The 20,409-nt window shown below is 42.6% G+C and overlaps 1 protein-coding gene across 1 annotated transcript in view; it reads left to right on the plus strand.

Annotated features, from left to right (window-relative positions):
• The first annotated feature begins 741 nt into the window (after positions 1-741).
• Positions 742-20,409, plus strand: part of ATP2C2 (ATPase secretory pathway Ca2+ transporting 2) — a 111,787-nt gene continuing 92,119 nt past the window's right edge. The window contains exon 1 of the mRNA XM_043985342.1: positions 742-872. Within this exon, the coding sequence (XP_043841277.1) occupies positions 771-872 (102 nt within the window). The 5' untranslated portion in view covers positions 742-770. The remainder of the gene's footprint in view (positions 873-20,409) is intronic.

Genomic DNA, 20,409 nt, shown 5'->3' on the forward strand with positions numbered 1-20,409 from the left:
GACTCCAGTATCTTTGCCAAAGAAACCTCGGATCCGACTGAACAACAACACAAATGAATGAAGGGTAGTCGCTAAGGTCCCTTCCAGTTCTCCCTCCTTAGAGTGACAGATCCTAAAGCGCTCTAGAAATGAGCGCTATCATCGTCCCCATCGAGTGAACAGAGAAGCCCTGCAGGAGCTCCTCCTTTCCCTCCCCGGCGGCCAGAGCTTGGCCCCGAGGGCCTTGGGGCCCCCTCTCCCCAGCACGTTGCCCTTAGCCGCCAGGGATTGCCCTCGGGGAATCCTCAGTGAGTGCCCTAGGGGAGCTGGGAGGCGGGGAGGCGGTATCTGCTCCCCAGCGCCCGGGAGCACGCACGGGCTTCCCCGCCCCCTCCTCGCCTGCGGTGGGGTCCGCGGTCCGAGCGCGTCCCACCACGCGGCTGTAGGGGACCGGCCCCGCGAAGCCAGCTGCCGGAGGAGAGGCGCACGCCGGGGCCCGGGGAAGGAGACTGGGCCCGCTCGCTCCGCCCCCACCGCCGGGGGCGGGGCACCACCTGCGGCCCGCCGGGCCCCAGGTAACCGAGGATCAGCTTATTAGACTGGCTCGACCGCGCGCGCGCCCTGCCCCCAGCACGCCCGAGAGGAGATTCCAGCCCCGCCGAGCCCGGCTCGAGCGAGCGAGGGGGGGGGCCAGGAGGGAGGGAGGGAGGGAGGCAGCGGGGCGGCCGCGCTCTGTCCCCAGCAGCCGAAAGGGAGCCGCGGCGCCCGCCTGCCGGTCCCCCGAAGTCGAGATGGTGGAGAGACGCTTCTCCAAACTCGTGCAGAAACTTTCCCTGCTCAGCTTGTCGCGCCAGTACGAACCAGTGGAGGATGCGGAGCTGGAGGAGCTGGTGGTGAGTGGGGGCTCCCCGGCGGGCGGGGAGAAGGGATGGGGCCCCCCGGGGACGCGCGACGAGGCGGCGGGCCGGCCCTGCGCTCCCTGCCGCGGCGTGGCGCGGCGCAGCCTAAACCTCAGGTGGCCCGACAGCTGCCTTCCTCTGCGTCTCCTAAAGGGAGCCGGGCACTGCCCGGGCAGAGCGGAGGTGTCTCTGAGGGGCTGTGCGGCCGTCCGACGGCCCGGGCCGGGCATCTGCAGGTGAGTGAATCTGGGCAGCGGCGGCGCGTGCGGGCGCTTCGGAGCCCAGCCAGCGCGGACAGTGGATGGGGCCAGGCAGGAGATCGCGCGCGCTCCCGGGCACGGGCACGGGCACCGGCACCAAGGGAGCTGCCTGCTGGACTCACTCAGGGCCTGGGACCCGGGAACCCTTGGGAAGCTCCAAACCAAACAGAAGGTGAGGCTGCTAACCAACCGCCCCGGATTTCACCTGGTTATCCCGCTCTCCCCGAGGGTTTTGAAATAAACAAATCAGGATTCAAAATAAAATAAGCAACGGAGACTTCAAAGTAAACGTTTATTACTAAAACGCTTCAACGAATGCCTGATCTCATCTGTGCTTGTACTCGCTCCTCCACCTGATCAGATTGTAACCCGGTGCAAAGCTGCTCCTGGGTGAGACTTTACCCATGCCTTCGTGATTAGATGCGAAGGGGGTGAATCAAAAGTTCTCTTATTTCTGATAGTTTTGCCGATTCCCTTCTGCACAGCAGCCCTTCAAAGTAGGGAGTGATTAAATCCCTATTATTTTTAGAGCATTTATTAAAGGGCTTTTTATGCACCAGGCACTGGGCTGAGGTGAGAGGCCAGAACCGGCCCAGCCTTTATGAAGTTTCACAGCCTCCTATTCGACTTGAGACAAACACACAAAACTGTAATACTTCATGAAATGTTATTCACATCAATGAAACATTTATTCAGTCCCTACTGTCAGGGAAGCCGACAGAAACTGAGCAAAAGAACAGAGGTAAATAAAAGTCCCCCCTCTCATGGACACCACAGCCCAGTAGATGAGAGGAGTGTGAGAGGAAGAATTGCTTGATTTAAGTGAATTGTCTTCTTTGAAAAATATCATTTTCCTTGGACATTAACAAAAAGAGATAATGTTTAAGTTCTGGTTGTTAATACTATTATTACACAAAAATATCCACAGCCAAAAGCAGTAAGAGGGGTTCATTCTAGATCTCTGGCATCCTTCAAGTCTCAGTTAAAATTTGATCTTCTGAAGAAAGCTGTACCTGATCCCCCTGAATTCAAGTGCCTTCCCTCTGCTAATTATCTCCAATTTATCCTGTCTTCAATTTATCTTATTTATACAGAGTTGTTTGAGTGTTGTTTCCCCCATTAGATTGTGAGTTCTCGGAGATCAGGAACTGTTTGTTTTTTTTATTTTTGTTTATTTAGCTGTTCATCTGTTTATTTGTGTGGGGTGGTTGGTCTTTCTTATATACACATACGTATCTACACATATGTATATATATGTAGGTATGTATATGCAGGTTTGTATGTTTATTTATGTTTTTTTACTTACTTTGATCCCATGCAAGAGGGCTTAGTTTCTCACCTACTGTCAGGAATGTTATAGAGGGGATACCTATACTAAGGTGGGGGGCTGCGCTCTATGATCTCTGAAGTAGGGAATGGAAAAGGAAGGGAATAAGCTTTGAGTAAGTACCTACTATGTGTCAGTTGTTGAGTGGTTTTCAGTTGTGTCCAACTCTCTCATGACCCCATTTGGGATTTTCTTGGCAGAGATATAGGAGTGGTTTGCCATTTCCTTCTCCAGCTCATTTTACAGATAAGGAAACCGAAGCAAAGAGAGTTAAGCGATTTGCCCAGGGTCACAAAGCTAGTAAGTGTCTGAAGCTGAATTTGAACTCAGGTTACTGTGCTAAGTACTTTACAAATAAAACCTCAAATGATAATGAATCCTTTCCAACTCTAAAATTATTTGTGTTGGGGGAAGAAATGCAACTTGACAACTTTTCCCTGAAAAACCAAGTTAAGTGTCTCTTATTTGAGAGGCAGAGAGAGAACCTGGAAAACCTGGTAACATTTTATATTTTATTTATCATTTATATAATTTATAATGTTTTATGTATTTAGCGTAACCTTCCCCATAGAGTGTTCAAAATGTTTGTGCCTTGTTTTAACAATTACTTAACATTTGAACACATCTAATATATTTAGTATGCTGCAAATGGGTAGTCCTCAACAAGCATTCATCTATCAACAAGATTTATTACATCCTATGTGCTGAGTACTGGTTTGAGGTGCTGAGGGTACAAGCACAAAAGTGAGACTGTTCTGGCTTTCAAAGAGTCTGTATTCAACTGAGTATTAAAGGGGACACTCTGGGGATCAATATGGATCTCAGGGTGAAGACATGCTGTTTTAATTTACCCTTTCATTTTGTAAAATGAATTATGCAAAAAAAAGACTGTTTCTAACTTGTTCTGGTAAGGTATCGTCTGGTGGGATTCATAAAATCATAGACTATTAGAACTGGAAAGGACATGAGAGATCATCTAGTCCTGATTTTACAGATGAGTAAGGACCAGAAGTCACATAGCCAGTTGGTGGCAGAAATGAGGATTAGGACCTCACTGTCCTGATTTTTTTATGCACAGAATGGAATGATGGGAGTTGTGTTCTGGGGACTTGAGTTTGCATCTTATCCCTAGCCTCAGAAACTTGTGCAAATCTTTTGGATCTCTATGAGCCTCTGTTTTCTCATTTACGAAATGGGAAGGACCATCCCTGCCTTGACTCCCTCATATTCTGTTTTTTTGTTTGTTTGTTTGTCTGTTTTTTTGGTGAGGCAATTGGGGTTAAGTGACTTGCCCAGGGTCACACAGCTAGTAAGTGTTAAATGTCTGAGGCCGGATTTGAACTCAGGTCCTCCTGAATCCAGGGCTGGTGCTCTATCCACTGTGCCATCTAGCTGCCCCTCCCTCATATTCTGAAAATCAAATGAGCTCATGTATGTGAAAATCTGTGGAAAAAAGTTATACATCGATTCGATTGGTGAAAGAGGTATATTTTTAGTATGTGGAAGAAAGACAGATACCCTGCTTTAATGATGAGATAGGCATAAAGAAATGAACATGACATAGCCTTTTCTATGTGTGCAAAGAAAAGTACATTCAAGGTTGTTTTCCCTCAAAAGATAGGTGGAAAGGAAGGAAGATAGCACCAACAGGTTACCACTAGTCAATGGAAAAATTCAGAGCTGTAGTGGAAAGAGTGCCTGGTCTGGAGTCAAGAAGACCTGAGTTCAAATCCAGCCTCAAACACTTATTAGCTGTGTGACCCTGGGCAAGTCACTTAACCCTGTTGGCCTCACTTTCCTCATCTGTAAAATGAGCTGGAGGAGGAAATGGCAAACCACTCCAGCATCTTTGCCAAGAGAACCCCAAATGGGGTCATAAAGAGTCGGAATGGTCTGAAGAGCAGCAACAGTATAGCGGGAAAAGTGTTGGCTTATGAGTCAGGAAACCTGAGTTCTAAGCTAACTTTGCTATGTGACCTGGGGCAAGTAACTTCATCCCTGAGTCTGTTCATTCACCCCTAAAATAGGGATTTTTTATGATCCTTCCAATGCCACCAGTCTGTGTTCTAAGGTCTCTTAAGTTCCTTTAGGAGGACTCATTTTTTTTAGTTTGTTTTTGACTCCCCACTGCCAAGCCCAGCATGCTTGTTGAATTTCCACTTTGACATTCTATGCTCTAAAGTTCAGAAGTGCTGATTTCTCAGCTCCTGCCCTATTTTGTTAGGGGAAGGATTGGAGTAGAAGCAGTCACATAATGGTAAAGTACCAGACAAGAAGGAGGCTTCTCTTTGGTGACAGTTATAATGACTAGAGGATGAAATCGACTTTCTTACCTCATTCCTTGTCTCTAAGGGTCCCTCTATTATTAGCCCACACAGGCCTTGCAGAGAAAACCACTCTTGACCCTTCTTGGAAGAAAAGGACCAAATTTAGACAAAAAAGGACCCAAAATTGGACCAAACAGTAGTAGTGCCCTGATGGCTGCTCCCGACTGGAATAATGAGCTGGGAATTCCACCTTCTCTGATGATTCAGGGTGTGTCCTGAGAAAGTTACCCAGGCTTCCTCCCTGTACCTCAGCATTCCCTTCTGTGAAATGAACCTAACAGCTACCACACCTGTTTGTCTGTTATGAGGTCATACAGCCAGAGGGGACCTGAGAGGCCATTTTAGAGATGAGGAAACTAGGGGATTTGCCCAATGACACACAGCTAGTAAGTAACAGAGGCAGGATTGGAACTTGGGTCCTCTGGCTCCAATTCCAGCATGCTTTACACTGTACCAGGTATATAGACTTTGTTGCTCTGGGGAGAGGCTTTGCACATAGTGGATACTTAGTGATTTTTTTTTTTGGTAAGGCAATTGGGGTTAAGTGACTTGCCCAGGGTCACACAGCTAGTAAGTGTCAAGTGTCTGAGGCTGGATTTGAACTCTGGTCTTCCTGAATTCAGGGCCAGTGCTCTATCTCCTGTGCCACCTAGCTGCCCCTGGATACTTAGTAATGGTTCGAATCAGATTGTGGACTGAGAACTCTGGAGGAAAGTGCTATCAGGCCACAAAGACCTACTTTAATAGTAGTAATATCTCATGCTTGCTAAGGACCTTAAGGTTTATAATACAGTTTTTCACAACAAGTTTTTGTGGTAGACTGGATAGGCATTATCATCCCCATTTTTACAAGAGGAGGAAACTGAGGCCCAGAGAGGCAAACTGACTTAGGGTCATAGGATTTAGAGTTGGGAAGGACTTTAGAGATTATTGAGTCCAAATGTTTTATTTAAAGATGAAGGGAGGGGCAGTTAGGTGGCGCAGTGGATAGAGCACCAGCCCTGGAGTCAGGAGTACCTGAGTTCAAATCCAGCCTCAGATACTTTTAACACTTATGAGCTGTGTGACCCTGGGCAAGTCACTTAACCCCAATTGCCTCACCAAAAAAAAAAAAAAGAAAAGAAAAGATGAAGGGAGATTAAATCACTAGGGATCACAGGATTTGGAGCTGGAGAGGAATTACAAGATCATTAGAATATAAATCTTTCAATTTACAGAAGAGAAAACTGAGGCTTTGAGAAATTAGTCAACTTGACCAATGCTGCACAGATTATAAGTGGCAAAGCCAGGATTTGAACCCAGATTCCTTCACTCCAAAGATGAGCAGCTCTTTCTCCTTCACCACACTAGATGTCAGAGTTTTCAAAAACTGGAGAAGTGGGAAATTCTCAGACGCTGAGTGGTGGGCCCAAGGAAAGGGTCCGTGAGGCCTGTGTGGCTGAGTGTGAGCAACTGCTATTCTGCCATAAGTCTTCATTTTATGGAACTTTAAAGCAGAAAGTAAACCTAGAGATCTTTAAAGTCCAAGTAAAAACTGAAAAAGAGAGAGGGAAATGACCTACTGAAATCACAGGCCTAATGAATAGTAGAACTAAGGTGCAAAATTTCCATGGCTAGGTGGCGCAGTGGATAAAGCACCAACCCTGGATTCAGGAGGACCTGAGTTCAAATCCGAGCTCAGACACTTGATACTTACTAGCCGTGTGACCCTGGGCAAGTCACTTAACCCCCATTGCCCCGAAAAAATAAAATAAAATTTCCTTGACTGCATCCTGTTGTCTCCTAGACTGAAATTCCAAAGGAACATTTCTTTTATCTCTTGATGAGAAGGACTCCTCCTCTTATTATTAGTCCCCCTCCCCCTCATAGCATCTTACAGCAAGGCCCCTCCCCCAGGCACTGAGCCCATTTCCTGGGCCTTTCCTAGGCTTGCTCAACTAGATTCAGGCTTGAGGCTCTTTGGGCCTGCTCTCTTCCAGGATGGAGGGGTGGGGTGGAGACTCAAGAATTCTGCCTCCTTGCCCCCTTCCCTCTGGAAGGGGCCTGGGGGAAAAGGTACAAAGAAGAGACAATAGAACCCTTATCTCTGGTGGCCAACTCTCAAATGGACAGACCATACTAGGTTTGGCTAGTTTTGATGTCTCCATTTAACAAGTAACTCAGTCAAATATGGTTATGTTTTACATGATCTCACACATGTATAACCCATATCTGATTGCTCACTGCCTCAGGGAGGGGGGAGGGGAAGAGGGATAAAAATTGGAACCCAAAACTATAAATCAAAATGTTTGTTATTAGAAACAGGGGCAGCTAGGTGGCGCAGTGGATAGAGCACCAGCCCTGGAGTCAGGAGGACCTGAGTTCAAATGCGGCCTCAGACACTTAACACTTACTAGCTGTGTGACCCTGGGCAAGTCACTTAATCCCAATTGCCTCACTAAAAAAAAAAAAAAGAATGGAGGATGAAAATGTTTATTATTAGAAACAAACAAGTAACTGTCATTACAAATGGCAGCCCAGTGCTTGGCATGCAGTGAGTGCTTAATAAATGCTCATTGACTTGACTTGTAAAAGGAAATTTGTATTCAGGGAATTACAGCCCAAATATGAAGATTTTTTTGATTACCTGTGATTCTGGAAAATTTGAAAATTTCCCTAATTCTGAATAATTGTTAGATGACTATAATGAATAACTGTAATGGCTTTCTCTTAGGAACTCAAAACCGATTTTCAGTCTTAAATCATTGTCTAATAATTGATTATCGTGTGTGTGTGTGTGTGTGTGTGTGTGTGTGTGTGTGAAGCAATTGGGGTTAAGTGACTTGCCCAGGGTCCCACAGCTAGTAAGTGTTAAGTGTCTGAGGCTGGATTTGAACTCAGGTCCTCCTGAATTAGGGTTAGGGATCGAAAAAAAAAAAGAGAATATATGTGAAATTATTATGTCCAGATGGCTCCAAAGATAAAGTATGAAATGATTTTTATCTTTCTTTGGTACAGTTAGGGGACTATAGACGAGGAACACTGCATATGATGTTAGATTTGGTTAATGGGCTGGCTAGTTTGACTGATGAGGTTTTTTTCTCTCTGTTTTTTGTTGAAAGTGATGACTCTCTGGGAGAAGGGGTAGTGGTTGTGGAGAGTATTTTGGGTAGCAGGTAATGGGAAAAAATAGATAATTTAAAAATTTTTTATTTTTTAAATGTAATTTAAAAAGAAACATTTATAAGCAGGTGAAAAGGTAAACCACAATAAAATGTGTAACTGTTCAGGGGGGAAAATAACCTTTTACCAAGCAGTTATTATATGCCTTACTTTGTCCACGGTACTGTGATAAGCATTGAGGATGCAAATATGAAAGTGGCAAAGTTCCTGACCTCAAGGATCTTCCATTCTACTGGGATGGGAACAGGTGGTCACAGATGCAACATGTACACAGATCAATAAAATACAAAACAGGGAGTGATGGGGGCTAAGGAGAGATTTGGGAGAAGGGGATTAGGAAAACATGGAGAGGGAGAGGCCACTTTTAGCTGGGGCCTGGTGGTTGGAGGGAGGTGGTAAGGAAGGATTCATAGAGGAGATGATACTTTAGCCTTGAAGGAAAATGCAGACTCAGAAAAGCAGAGATGAGGAGGGCATGCATTCTAGGTCTGGGGGCAGCTTGTGGGAATGCATGATGGCAGGATAGTGATTCTTAAATCTGGGGAATAGGTCATGGTCCAGTCTGGTTGGAATGTAGTTTGTGATGAGGAATAATGGGAATTGAGACTAGTGAAATAGGTTGAGGGCAGCTAGGTGGCACAGTGGATAGAGTGCCAGGCTTAGAGTCAGAAAGACTCCTCTTTCTGAATTCAAATCTGGCCTCAGACACTTACTAGCTGTGTGACCCTGGGCAAGTCACTTCAGCCTGTTTGCCTCAGTTTCCTCATCCAGCTTTGAATGAGCTGGAGAAGGAAATGGCAAACCACTACAGTAACTTTGCCAAGAAAACCTCACGAAGAGTCAGACATGACTGAAGAATGACTAAAGAAACAAAAACAACAGCAACAAAAGGAAATTGGCATTTGATTGTAGAGGGACATCTGAGGCTGAGGAGTTTGCATTTTGTCCCACAGGCATTTGAGTCAGATGTACCTTAGGAAGATTATTTTGGCAGCTGTGTGGAGGCCAGATTAGGGAAAGGATACTAGAAGCAGTGGTACCTTGGATATCAGGATCGTGCAAGGAGAGGATGGCATGGATCCAAGAGTCATTGTGGAAGGTGTAAAGAATTAGTTATTATTCCTGCAGGAGAATGGACAGGACTTAACAAATGATTGGCTGTGAGGGGGATGATGGAAAGAAGAGTCAAAGAAACTGCAAGGTTTTGAGCCTAGGTAACTGGGAAGATGGTGGTGCCCTCCATGGAAATGGGGAAGTTGGTAAGAGGAATAGGTGGTGCAGTGGATAAAGCACCAGCCCTGTATTCAGGAGGACTCAAGTTCAAATCTGGCCTCAGACACTTGACACTCACCAGCTGTGTGACTTTGGGCAAGTCACTTCACCCTCATTGCCCCACAAAAACAAAACAAAACAAACAAAAAAGAGGAATAGGGAAAGCAAAAGTTATCACAAAATAATATATTATTCCTCATCAAATTGGTTGTATAACTAAGAATTGCTTTATGAGTTCAAGGGAGGAGAGGCAACTTGAGCTGAGCCTTGAAGAGTGGGGGTAGGCATATGGGAACAAGGGTGGGGGAGGTAAGGGCAGAAGCGGAGAACAAAACAAGTTAATGTTCATACCATCCTGTTGAGTAGTTGGAGGATGAATGATCTCATCCTACATTATAATAAGCGAGCTCCAAAGGGATATAGTGGGGCAGGGCATATAGTCAGTCAGCCATTCATTGAGCAATTATTAAACATCTATTGTGTACCAGACACTGTACTAAGAATTGGGGATATAAAAAAGGCAAGAAACAGTTCCTGCTTTCAAGGTGCTCACAGTCTAATGGGAGAGACAATGTGAAAGCAGCCATGTTACAAACAGGATAGATTGGACATCATCAATAGAGGGAATGAACTCCTAGCATTTGGGGCAATCAGGAAATGCTTCTCCTAGAAGAGAAGGTTTTACCTGGGATTTGAAGGACGCTAGGGAAGCTTGGCAGAGGCAGAGACTAGGGAGGAGAGATTTTGAGCCTGGGAGACAGCCGGTGAAAATGACCAGGGCAGAGAGATGGAATTTCTTGTTCGAGGAACAGGGAAAGGGTCAGTGTTACTGGATCACAGAGAACAGGGGATGGGTAAGGTGTAAAAAGACCATAGGTTGTGAAGAACTTTGAATGCCGAACAGAGTATTTTCTACTGATCCTAGAGGTGATAGGGAGCCATCAGAGGGGTTACATCGTTAAGTCTCTTCTCTAGGAAGATTAATTTGACAGCTGAGTGGAAGACAAACGAAAATGAAGAGACGTGAGGCCAGAAGGCTCTTGAACTAGTTCAGGTGTGAGTTGATACAGGATCCCTTCCACCTTCCCTTATGAGGCCTTTCTTGGTCCTTCCAGACTTCTCTAATCTCCCTTTCATTTGAACTCTTATAGCACTCAGTCTTTATGACAAATGAACAACTACTTCATTCATTCATCCATCCATCCATCCATTCATTCATTCTTTCATTGGTAACAGATTGGATATGAAGGAGCACTTAGGTACTTAGAGTAAGGAGGACAGTATGACACTTGGTTTGGGGGCCTAGATGACTGGGTGATGGTAGTGCCTTCCACATGAATGAGGAAGTCTAGGATGGGAAGAGTGTGAGAAAAGAGAATGAGTTGAGTTTTAGATATATTGAGTTTGAGATATAGACTAGGAAGTTGAAGATGTGAGTCTGGAGGTGAAGAGAGAGGGTACATCTGGGCAAGTAGATCTGAGAATCATCAGCACAGAGATGAGAATTGAAATCATGGGAGCTAGGGGCAGCTAGGTGGTGCAGTGGATAGAGCACCGGCCCTGGATTCAGGAGGACCCGAGTTCAAGTCTGGCCTCAGACACTTGACACTTACAAGCTATGTGACCCTGGGCAAGTCACTTAACCCTCATTGTCCCCACAAAAAAAGAAATCATGGGTAACGAGATCACCAAGTGAGCTAATACAGAGGGAGAAAGGAAGAGAGCCCAGGACAGAGCCCTATGGGGCACCCAAGGTTAGGGGCCATGGCCTGGATGAAGATCCAGAAAAGAAGATTGAGGAGATGTGGTCAGAAAGGAGGAAGATCAGGCTAGAATAGAGTCGTGGAAACCCACAGAGAAGAAAGGATCAGGGACTGATCCAAAATGTCAGTTTGTGGATCAGGAAGGTCAAGAAGGATGAAGGTTGTCATTAGATCTGGCCATTAAGAAATCACTGGTAATTTGGAAGAGAGCAGGTTAAGTGGAGTGATGACATCCCAAACCAGACTGTAGATGTTTACAAAGGAGTGAAAGGGAGTGGAGGATCTTGGGCAGTCTTCTTGTGGAATTTCCCCACAATAGGGAAATATGCAGGATGAATGAGTCAAATGAAGGGTCTTTGAGTAGTAGGAAGACATGAGCATATCTATAGACAATAGGGTAGCAACCAGTAGACAACAAGGTAAGTGAGAGAGTGGGTATGGTGGAAAGGGCAATCTGCTGGAGAAGATAAGATGTAATGGGATCACTTGTGCGTGTAGAGTAGTTTGCCTTGGCAAGGAGAAGGGCCAACTCATGATGGGAGACTAGGTGAAGGAGGAAAGAGTAGAGAAGGAATCTGGGTGGGGCAGGATGAGCAGAAGCAGAGAGGGAAGAGCTCTCAGCAAGTGGCTTCAATTTTTTCAGTAAAATATAAAGCAAGGTTCTCAGCTAAGAGGGTGAAGGGAGAGGGCCCCTACTCTTTGAGCTAGAGGAGTCTTTAGAGATTATCTAGTACAATGAGCTTATTGTACAGATGAGAAAAGTGAAGCCTAAGAGGGCAATGACTTGCCCAAGGTCACATAGCTGGTTAGTGGCAGAATTGGGACTAGATAGACCTGAGGTTTCTTGACTCCAGGTCCAGTGTTCTTTATACTGTACCACGCTGTTCCTGCTGGTGATTGAACCAGAAACCATATCCAGGCTCCTTAACAACCTCCATCCCCTCAATTATGATTTTTCAGCTTTTCAAGACAGTGCAGCCCTTCATCCATGGGAGAGGAGTGACAAAAGGTGGGGGAAGGGTAGTCCCTATTGACAGCCGTTAAGAAGCAAATGGAAGGGGGTGGCTGGGTGGCTCAGTGGATAGAGCACTGGCCCTGGACTCAGGAGTACCTGGGTTCAAATCCAGCCTCAGACACTTGACACTTACTAGCTGTGTGACCCTAGGCAAGTCACTTAACCCCCATTGCCTCACTAAAAAAAAAAAAGAAGCAAATGGAGATGAGACCCCTTCCTACTACCCTGGAGACACATTGAAACACCTTTCATCCATCTTCCTTACAGTGGTTATAGTGTTGCTCCTAATAAAAGCTATGACAAATGATGATCTATTAAAACGGAATATTGAATTAGACATTCAGCTGAAATATCCTTAATGCAAGAGGTCAATTGAATCCCACAAGTTAGACCAGTTAAAGGGAAAGGTTGGTACCAAGGAAACTTTAATTTCAGTAACATAGGACATTTGGAAAGGCAGTTGGGGATCTAGTGTTGCTCTTCCTGAACATACTTTTCATTTCCTTGGTGACTCACTTACTGTTTTGAGTAGCAAATAAGGTAACTACAAGTGGTTAGAATGCCTAATTCTATATATGAGAGTGTTAGCAGTTATTTATTCCTCTGAACCTAGCTGAAAATCCTTTCTTAGCCACCTATACAAAGAGGCTGAAATGAAATATTTGATAAATGCATCTCATTTGCTCAGATTTTCAAGAGAGATAGGGAATATGGGCCCATAGATGGATGGATGGAAGGGTGGATGGATGGATGCATGGATGGATGGACAGATAGATATTAGAGAGCTTATCTAGATTAGTCAGAGATTAAAGGGACATATATATATACATATAGATAGATAGATAGATGATAGGTAAATGGATGGATAGATAGATAGGCAGGCAGGCAGGCATTTATGTTTCCAATAGCTAGAAATCAGAAGTAGAATCTGATTTAAGATTATATACACATACACACATAACTACACATATAACACTATAACTATAACTTTGTCTATATGTATATACACACTATATACTGCATTAATTCAAGTTCTTCTTTTCAACATAATTACTCCAAGCAGCATTGTGGGGAGTGTTGCCAGAATCAGATTAAAATGGAATCAGGAAATCTTTAATGACATAAATAAAATACAATAGAACATAAACAAAGAAAGGTAACTATCTTCCTTAGCACAGTGCCTTAATAATGACCTTTTATGGGGGCAGCTAGGTGGCGCAGTGGATAAAGCACCAGCCCTGGATTCAGGAGTACCCGAGTTCAAATCCGGCCTCAAACACTTAACACTTACTAGCTGTGTGACCTTGGGCAAGTCACTTAACCCCAATCGCCTCACCAAAAAAAAAAAAAATAATAATGACTATTTATTCAGTTGTTTCAATAATGTCAGTGTAGCACTGAGAATGAAACTGGTTCATTTTCATTTTGTAGCCTCTCCTTTCCTGTTCTCTTCTCCTTTCTTGTTTCCCCACCAACATTTTTCATAATTTCTTAGAACTAAAGGAAATTAATAAAAACATAGAGAATTTGTTCTTGGCACTTTCTAGCCATGTAACCTTTACAGCTGTTATTGAATACATCTGGATCACTTCTTGTTCCCTTTCCTTTCTCCTTCCTCTCTGTCCTTCTTGCCTTCTGTCTTTCTGGGTCTTCTTTCCTGTTTCAATCTTTCTCTTTCTTGTCTCTGTCCCCTGATTGTTCATAAATAGAACAGAAGCCTCCCTTCTAGGTATTTGTTGAGTAAATAATACATATATACAGTATACATGGGTTGTTTGTCATCTATCTATCTACCTATCCATCTATCCATCTATCTATCTATCTATCTATCTATCTATCTATCTATCTATCTATCTATCTATCTATCTATGTATCTATCTATCTATCTACCTACCTATCCATCTATCTATGCACCTATCTACCTATCATCTATCTGTCTATCTATCATCTATATATCTACCATCTATCTATCTATCTATCTATCTATCTATCTACCATCTATCATCTATCTATCTATCTATCTATCATCTGTCTGTCTATCATCTATCTGTCTGTCTATCTATCTATGTCTCACATGTGGCATCTATAGATATGGTTTGAGGTATGGTTGGCCTCATTGAAAAGGAGTGTCTAGGGCAATGTCTGCACTGGTAGCATGTTAGCTGGGAAAAGGGAAGAGAAGGTAGTCCCTAGGGAATCAGCCAAGGCTGAACTTTCTTTCTTCAAGTCTCAGAAAAAGGGGCTTCTCCAATATTGGTAGTCTAGAGAATGATAAGTTCAGAACAAAACCCTTCCCTGATCACTCTTAAGGAGGCTTAGTTTATTTCAGTCAGTTTAGGTTCTTTCCACAAAAATGCTAATTACATAAAGACCATCACAAAAAGCTCAATAGTGAGTAAACCCATTTATCCAAGCTCAACAGTAAACAGAAGTCAGAGAAGTTATACAGATTAGAATAGACAAAATACACAAAAGTAAATGAGCTTTTTCATCTGGGAGCAAGATAAGATCTCAGTTCAGCTAAGGAGTGAAGGCTGGATCTCACTCATGGGGAAGTCCTCTCTCTGAAGCCTCTAGGATGTTGAGCTGGAAATCAGGGACATGTGGAAGAGCCAGTTTCTTCTACACATCTACAGCATCTCTCTCCACATGTCTTCCTAGAATGTCTCTGCAACCAACTCAGCACGTCCTTTCTGTAGGTCAAAAGCATTGTACTCAGCTTTCTTTAACAATCAGATGTCAGGTTTATATAGCTCAAAAAAATCTCAGGTAGAATCTGGTTACACATACATACACACACACACATATATACACATACATAATACATACACATATACACACATACATATATTCATATACATACATAAAATCTCTGTGATTTCTGGGATATGTGTATACATTCCATATATACACACATATACACATACATTTCACATATACACATATATCTCACAAAAATCACAGGGGAAATTTTCCTTCAAATTACCAACTACCTTCTTCTTTCCCCATCATCTTTCTGAATCCATTTTTGGTCCATTTAGACTTTACTCTTCTCCCTTTCTCTTGAACTCCTATAGGACTCTACCTTGTACAAGTTAATACTTAATTCTGTTCATTCTTTTCTTTCCTTCTTCCTTCCTTCTTTCCTTCCTTCCTTCCTTCCTTCCTTCCTTCCTTCCTTCCTTCCTTCCTTCCTTCCTTCCTTCCTTCCTTCCTTCCTTTCTTTCTTTCTTTCTTTCTTTCCACTCATCATCAATTTTAATGACTATATCCAAGGGGTCCTTTTATTCCTAGAGCAAGCCTTTGTCATTCCCTTCTTACACAATTGTAATAGTTTCCTAACAGGTCATTCTGTCCTCTTCTCCCTCTAATTGACTCAGTTCTTTCCTAGGAATCCTTCACTGGACCCTACTAAGTCAAGTTCAAAACTGTTTACCTGGCACTTGAAGCTCTCCACAGTCTGATGCCATCCTTTCTTCCCAGTCTTATCTCACACTACCTGCCTTTTCACTCTATGATCAGTCCCTCATACAACTCCTACACTTTATTTATTTATTCATTCATTCATTCATTTATTTTTGTGGGGCAATGGGGGTTAAGTGACTTGCCTAGGGTCACTCAGCTAGTAAATGTCAAATGTCTGAGGCAGGATTTGAACTCAGATCATCCTGAATCCAGGGCCAGTGCTTTATCCACTGTACCACCTAGCTGCCCAACTCCTACACTTTAAAAAGTTCTTTTTAACTTCTCTGCTTTTGCGCATGCTGTTCATTGTCTCTGGAATGTCCTGTTTTCCCTCCCCATCCTCATACAAATTGATTAGAAGTTTTACTTTTTGTGATTTTAAAAATACCAAATATATACATTGTGCAGTTGTTTTTCAGTTCTGTCTGACTCTTGGTGAATCCATTTGGGGTTTTCTTGGCAAAGATACTGGAGTGGTTTGCCATTTCCTTCTCCAGGTCATTTTACAGATAAAGAAACTGAGGCAAAAGGGGGTAAGCGATTTGCCCAGGGTCACATAGATGATAAGTCTGAGGCTAGATTTGAACTCAGGAAGATGTCTTCTTAACTCCATGTCTGGCATTTTATCCATTGCTCCACCTAGCCACCCCAAATATAGACATATATTCAATGTATATAATTTTTCAACAAGTAATTTAAAAATAGACTTCTTTTCTATTTTTCATCAATTAAGGACCAGAGAAGAAATGGGGAGGGAGTAAAAAAAGGGGGAAAGATTCAGGAAGATAGACTTAAGTTATTGTTGAATTCCTAACCAATTTTTAAAATGCTGCTTCTTCCAGGAAGTCTTCCTTGGTTTGGCTCAGTAATTTTGCTTGCATTTCTCTAATATACGTATCCTGTCTTATTTTGTACTGTATTTGTATATCTTAACATTCTCCCCCTCCCCCATTAGACTATGAGCTCCACTAAGGAAGGTTACCTAAATTTTCTTTCTCCTACAGCACCGAGTACAATGCTTTGCTCACAGCAGTCACTTAATAAATATGCATTAAGTTGAATTGAATTATATGTTGGGCATTATAGCAGACCCTTGTGGGAGCTGATGATCAGACCCAGTTCTAGTCTCCTTCAATTTCTAGTCTAGTAGGAAAGGTAAGACATGGTTCAATAACATGGGCAAGTCATTTCTCCATGCCTCAGTTTTTTTCCTCTTTAAAATGAAAGTGTTAGGAAGTGGCTAGGTGATGCAATGGATAGAGCATTGGACCTGGAGTCAGGAAGACCTGAGTTTAAATTCTGCTTGAGACACTAGTTTTATGGCCCTGGGCAAATCACTTAACATGTGTACCTTAGTTTCCTCATCTGTAAAATGGGAATAATAATGAGTAACCACCTCCCAAGGTTGTGAGGATAAAATGAGATAATATGTGTAAATATGAAGCTCTTTTGGACTATATAAATGCTAGTTATTATTATTGTTATTATTGGTTTTTTATTTACTACTACTACTACTACTACTACTACTACTACTACTACTACTACTACTACTACAGGAGTGCCCTAGATGTTCTCCAAAGATCCTTTAGCTCTGATATTGTGTGTTCCAAAGGTCCTTACAGCTCTGAGCACCATCTGGTCAGTCTACACCTGGAATACTATATTCATTTCCCAAGAACCATATTTGAGGAAGGATATTGATAGGGAAAGTCAGTGAGGATCATGAAGATTCTACAGTTAATGGCATCCAAGGATCTCTTGAAGGAAGGGGGGGATGCTTAGCCAGAACTTGATAAGACTGAGGGAGGAAGGAGAGTCCCTGATTATAATAGGGATCTTCAAAAATCTGAAGGAGGATTAGATAAGAAAGAAAATGTTTAGGCAGGACATAGTCTCTGTCTTCATGGACTTTTTGGTTTAATAAGAGGATGGGGCACATATGCAGTGACCTGAGGAAAATTGTCTTCCCCTCTCTGGGCCTCATTTCCCTCATCTACAAAAATGGGGAGGGTGGATTAGATCGGTAGTTCCCAACTTGTGGGGAAAATTCTTGAACCAAATTCTTCCATCCATATGTGCACAAACATCATTATTTTGCTTCCCCTCAAAAAATATGCAGGGAAATTGAATATAGAGGTACATAGGTGGTGAAAGAGATAAAGTCATTGGCTTGGACTCAGGAAGACCTGAATTCAAATCTGGCCTCAAACCCTTATAAGCTGTGTGACCCTGAGCAAGTTACTTAGCCCTATTTGCCTCAATTTCCTTAACTGTAAAATGAGGATTATGATATCACCTACCTCCCAGGGTAGTTGTGAGGATCCAATGAGAGAATATTTGTAAAATACTTAGAGCAAAGTGCCTGACACATAGTAGGCACTTAATAAATGTTTGTTCCTTCCCTTTCCTCTTCTCTCTCCTCTCCATTTTTGCTCCAGGTATTCTTAGTTATGGCTCTGATAAGAATTCAGCAAGTATTTATCAAGTACCTATATTTTAGGTTTTGGGGATGCAAAATTGAAATCAATTAATCAGAAATAATGTGAAGAAAAGTTTAATGAAATAAAAGAAAACTTAATCTAGGGCAATGATAATTTCTCACTAGAGGTTTCACCAGATAAATTATGTCTAAAATTATTGTCTGCCCCATGGGAGATAATTGTTGGAGGAACAATACTTAGAATAGTCTAGTTTGAAATTTAACAAAGCAATGTGGTGTCATGCTGTTATGATCATAGTTATTTTTTTAAATAAGACAAGACAGGACCAATACCACATATCAGGAGTATCAAAGATATTTTTGTAGTTTGGAGGATTGTTTTTGATTTAGTTCTAATTTTCAAAGATAACTTCAAAATTTCCTTTGAGAAGTTTCAGAGCCCCATTGATGATCCTAAACTTCTCCATGAAACAAAAGGCCATGGGGGTAGCTAGGTGGTGCAGTGGATAAAGCACTGGCTCAGGATTCAGGAGGACCTGAGTTCAAATCTGGCCTCAGACACTTGACACCTACTAGTTGTGTGACCCTAGGCAAGTCACTTAACCCTCATTGCCCTGCCCCCCCAAAAAAGAAAAGAAACAAAAGGCCTTTTAAAAACAATACTAGTTTTCTGCTCTTATTGTCACAGGGCTTCAAACTATGAAACACTGTCTTGATGTTTAATTCCATACTACTGAAAATCAGTATCATTCAGAGGGCAATGGAGATGTGCATGATGGGTGTGAGCAGGCTCAACACGTAACATTAAGCTCTACAAAGAAGAGTGAGAATAAAGGACAGTATCAAAGAAATAAGTGCTTGAAAAGGAAGATCGATTTGGTCACATGGTAAATATGAGGGATAACTGATGCACAGTCTATGTACTCTACTAGTCAGTGTCAGAGAGATTGGCTAGACTCCCTATGATAAACTTGTGATAAGACATGGGCAAAAGGAGCACAGAATGAGCTTCTGTTTGCCTCGTGGGAAGGAACATCCATTCACATAGAGAAGATCGTAGATCCATTTGAGTATTTCTGAATATGCAAAGGCTGGGACCTCTATTTCATCTCTGCTACAGGGACATGGGAAAGGGAGGAGGGTGCTGTTGCTCAAGCTAGAATTGTGTCTCAGCTCCCTTATGAAACCGGCCAAGTCCTTCAGAGCCCAAGGTTGAGAGCAGGTGCCAAGCTGTCACCACTGAGTAATCAGATCCCACAACCCATTGAATGGTAGGGTGTGAGTACAGTATCTTACATTTATTTAACTTATCTCACTGACTAAGAACCTTTATCTTTTTTTCTCTTTATCCTTCCCCTCTTGTCCTCCAAATGTCTGTCTTTTTCTCTGACTTTCTCTGACTTTCTCTGTCTCATTATCTCTTTCCTAACTCTCCTTTTTACTTCCTCTTTCTCTTTTATCTCTCTATTGTTTTTCATTTGTCTCTTATCCCTTAGCTGAATATATATATATATGGAATAGAGGCATTTTCAAAGTATTTGTTAAAATTGTTTCTGCAAATATTTAATACAATGTTCTGTTCCCTGTTGGGCAGACAGTCTGTTGAGTTGATCTATGAGTACATATATCTTGGCCAGTACAGCTGGACTGCTGACTAGCAGAATCTACAGTTGATTATAAGGAAGAGATTAGGCAGGGCTGCATGTCTGTGGGATGTTCAGTGATTCCCAAGCTGCTTTCTCCTTGGAACAAAAAACTCATCTCTTTAGCAACAACATTCTTCTGTTGATACAATATGACTGTAACTCATGGAATGCCACATTCTTCAGAGATTCACTCTTGTGGGTAACCCAAAAAGGCAAGGGAAAGAGATATGTTGGACTTAAATAAGCTGTGAGCTATTGCTAGGGATGACTTATATGCCACAGAAGTGGTATGAAATGTATCCAGAAAATACATGATTGGAAAAAGAAGTGGACTGGTCATGTGGAAAGCAAAGAATGAGAAATGGACAGTCCAGATACTGCATTGTTAATCACATAATTTCAAAAGACCTAGAAGATTTCCAGAACATTAGGTAGACCCCCAAGGGGGACTTATGGTAGGATGAGGATATGACTTATACAAGATAAGGTGTGGATAAATTGGAATCTGTTCTACTGGGAACATCCATACTGATATGGGGATGTATTGAAGTTCTAAGGCTCCCTTTTGTCAATTAAAAAAAAAATTGAATGGTTTACCTTACTCTGGGGAGGAAAGAAAACAGAATTCAGTTGCTTTTTCACTTGTGTATAGCTCCTAAATTGAAAAGCCAGTGACCCTCAGTAGAAAATAAATCCTTCCCCATGTTGTCTCTTTTGTTGTCACAAAGAGGAGAGGGATAGAGAGTGGATCTGTGATTTTATTGATATTGGGAACTCTCAGATAAGGAAATTCTTTTTATTAGTGCAGGTTGGCACCTGCTTTAAAAGGCACAATATTAAAGAATTAGAGCACT

This window comes from Dromiciops gliroides, chromosome 2, assembly GCF_019393635.1.
Source record: "Dromiciops gliroides isolate mDroGli1 chromosome 2, mDroGli1.pri, whole genome shotgun sequence".
Taxonomy (NCBI): Eukaryota; Metazoa; Chordata; class Mammalia; order Microbiotheria; family Microbiotheriidae; genus Dromiciops; species Dromiciops gliroides.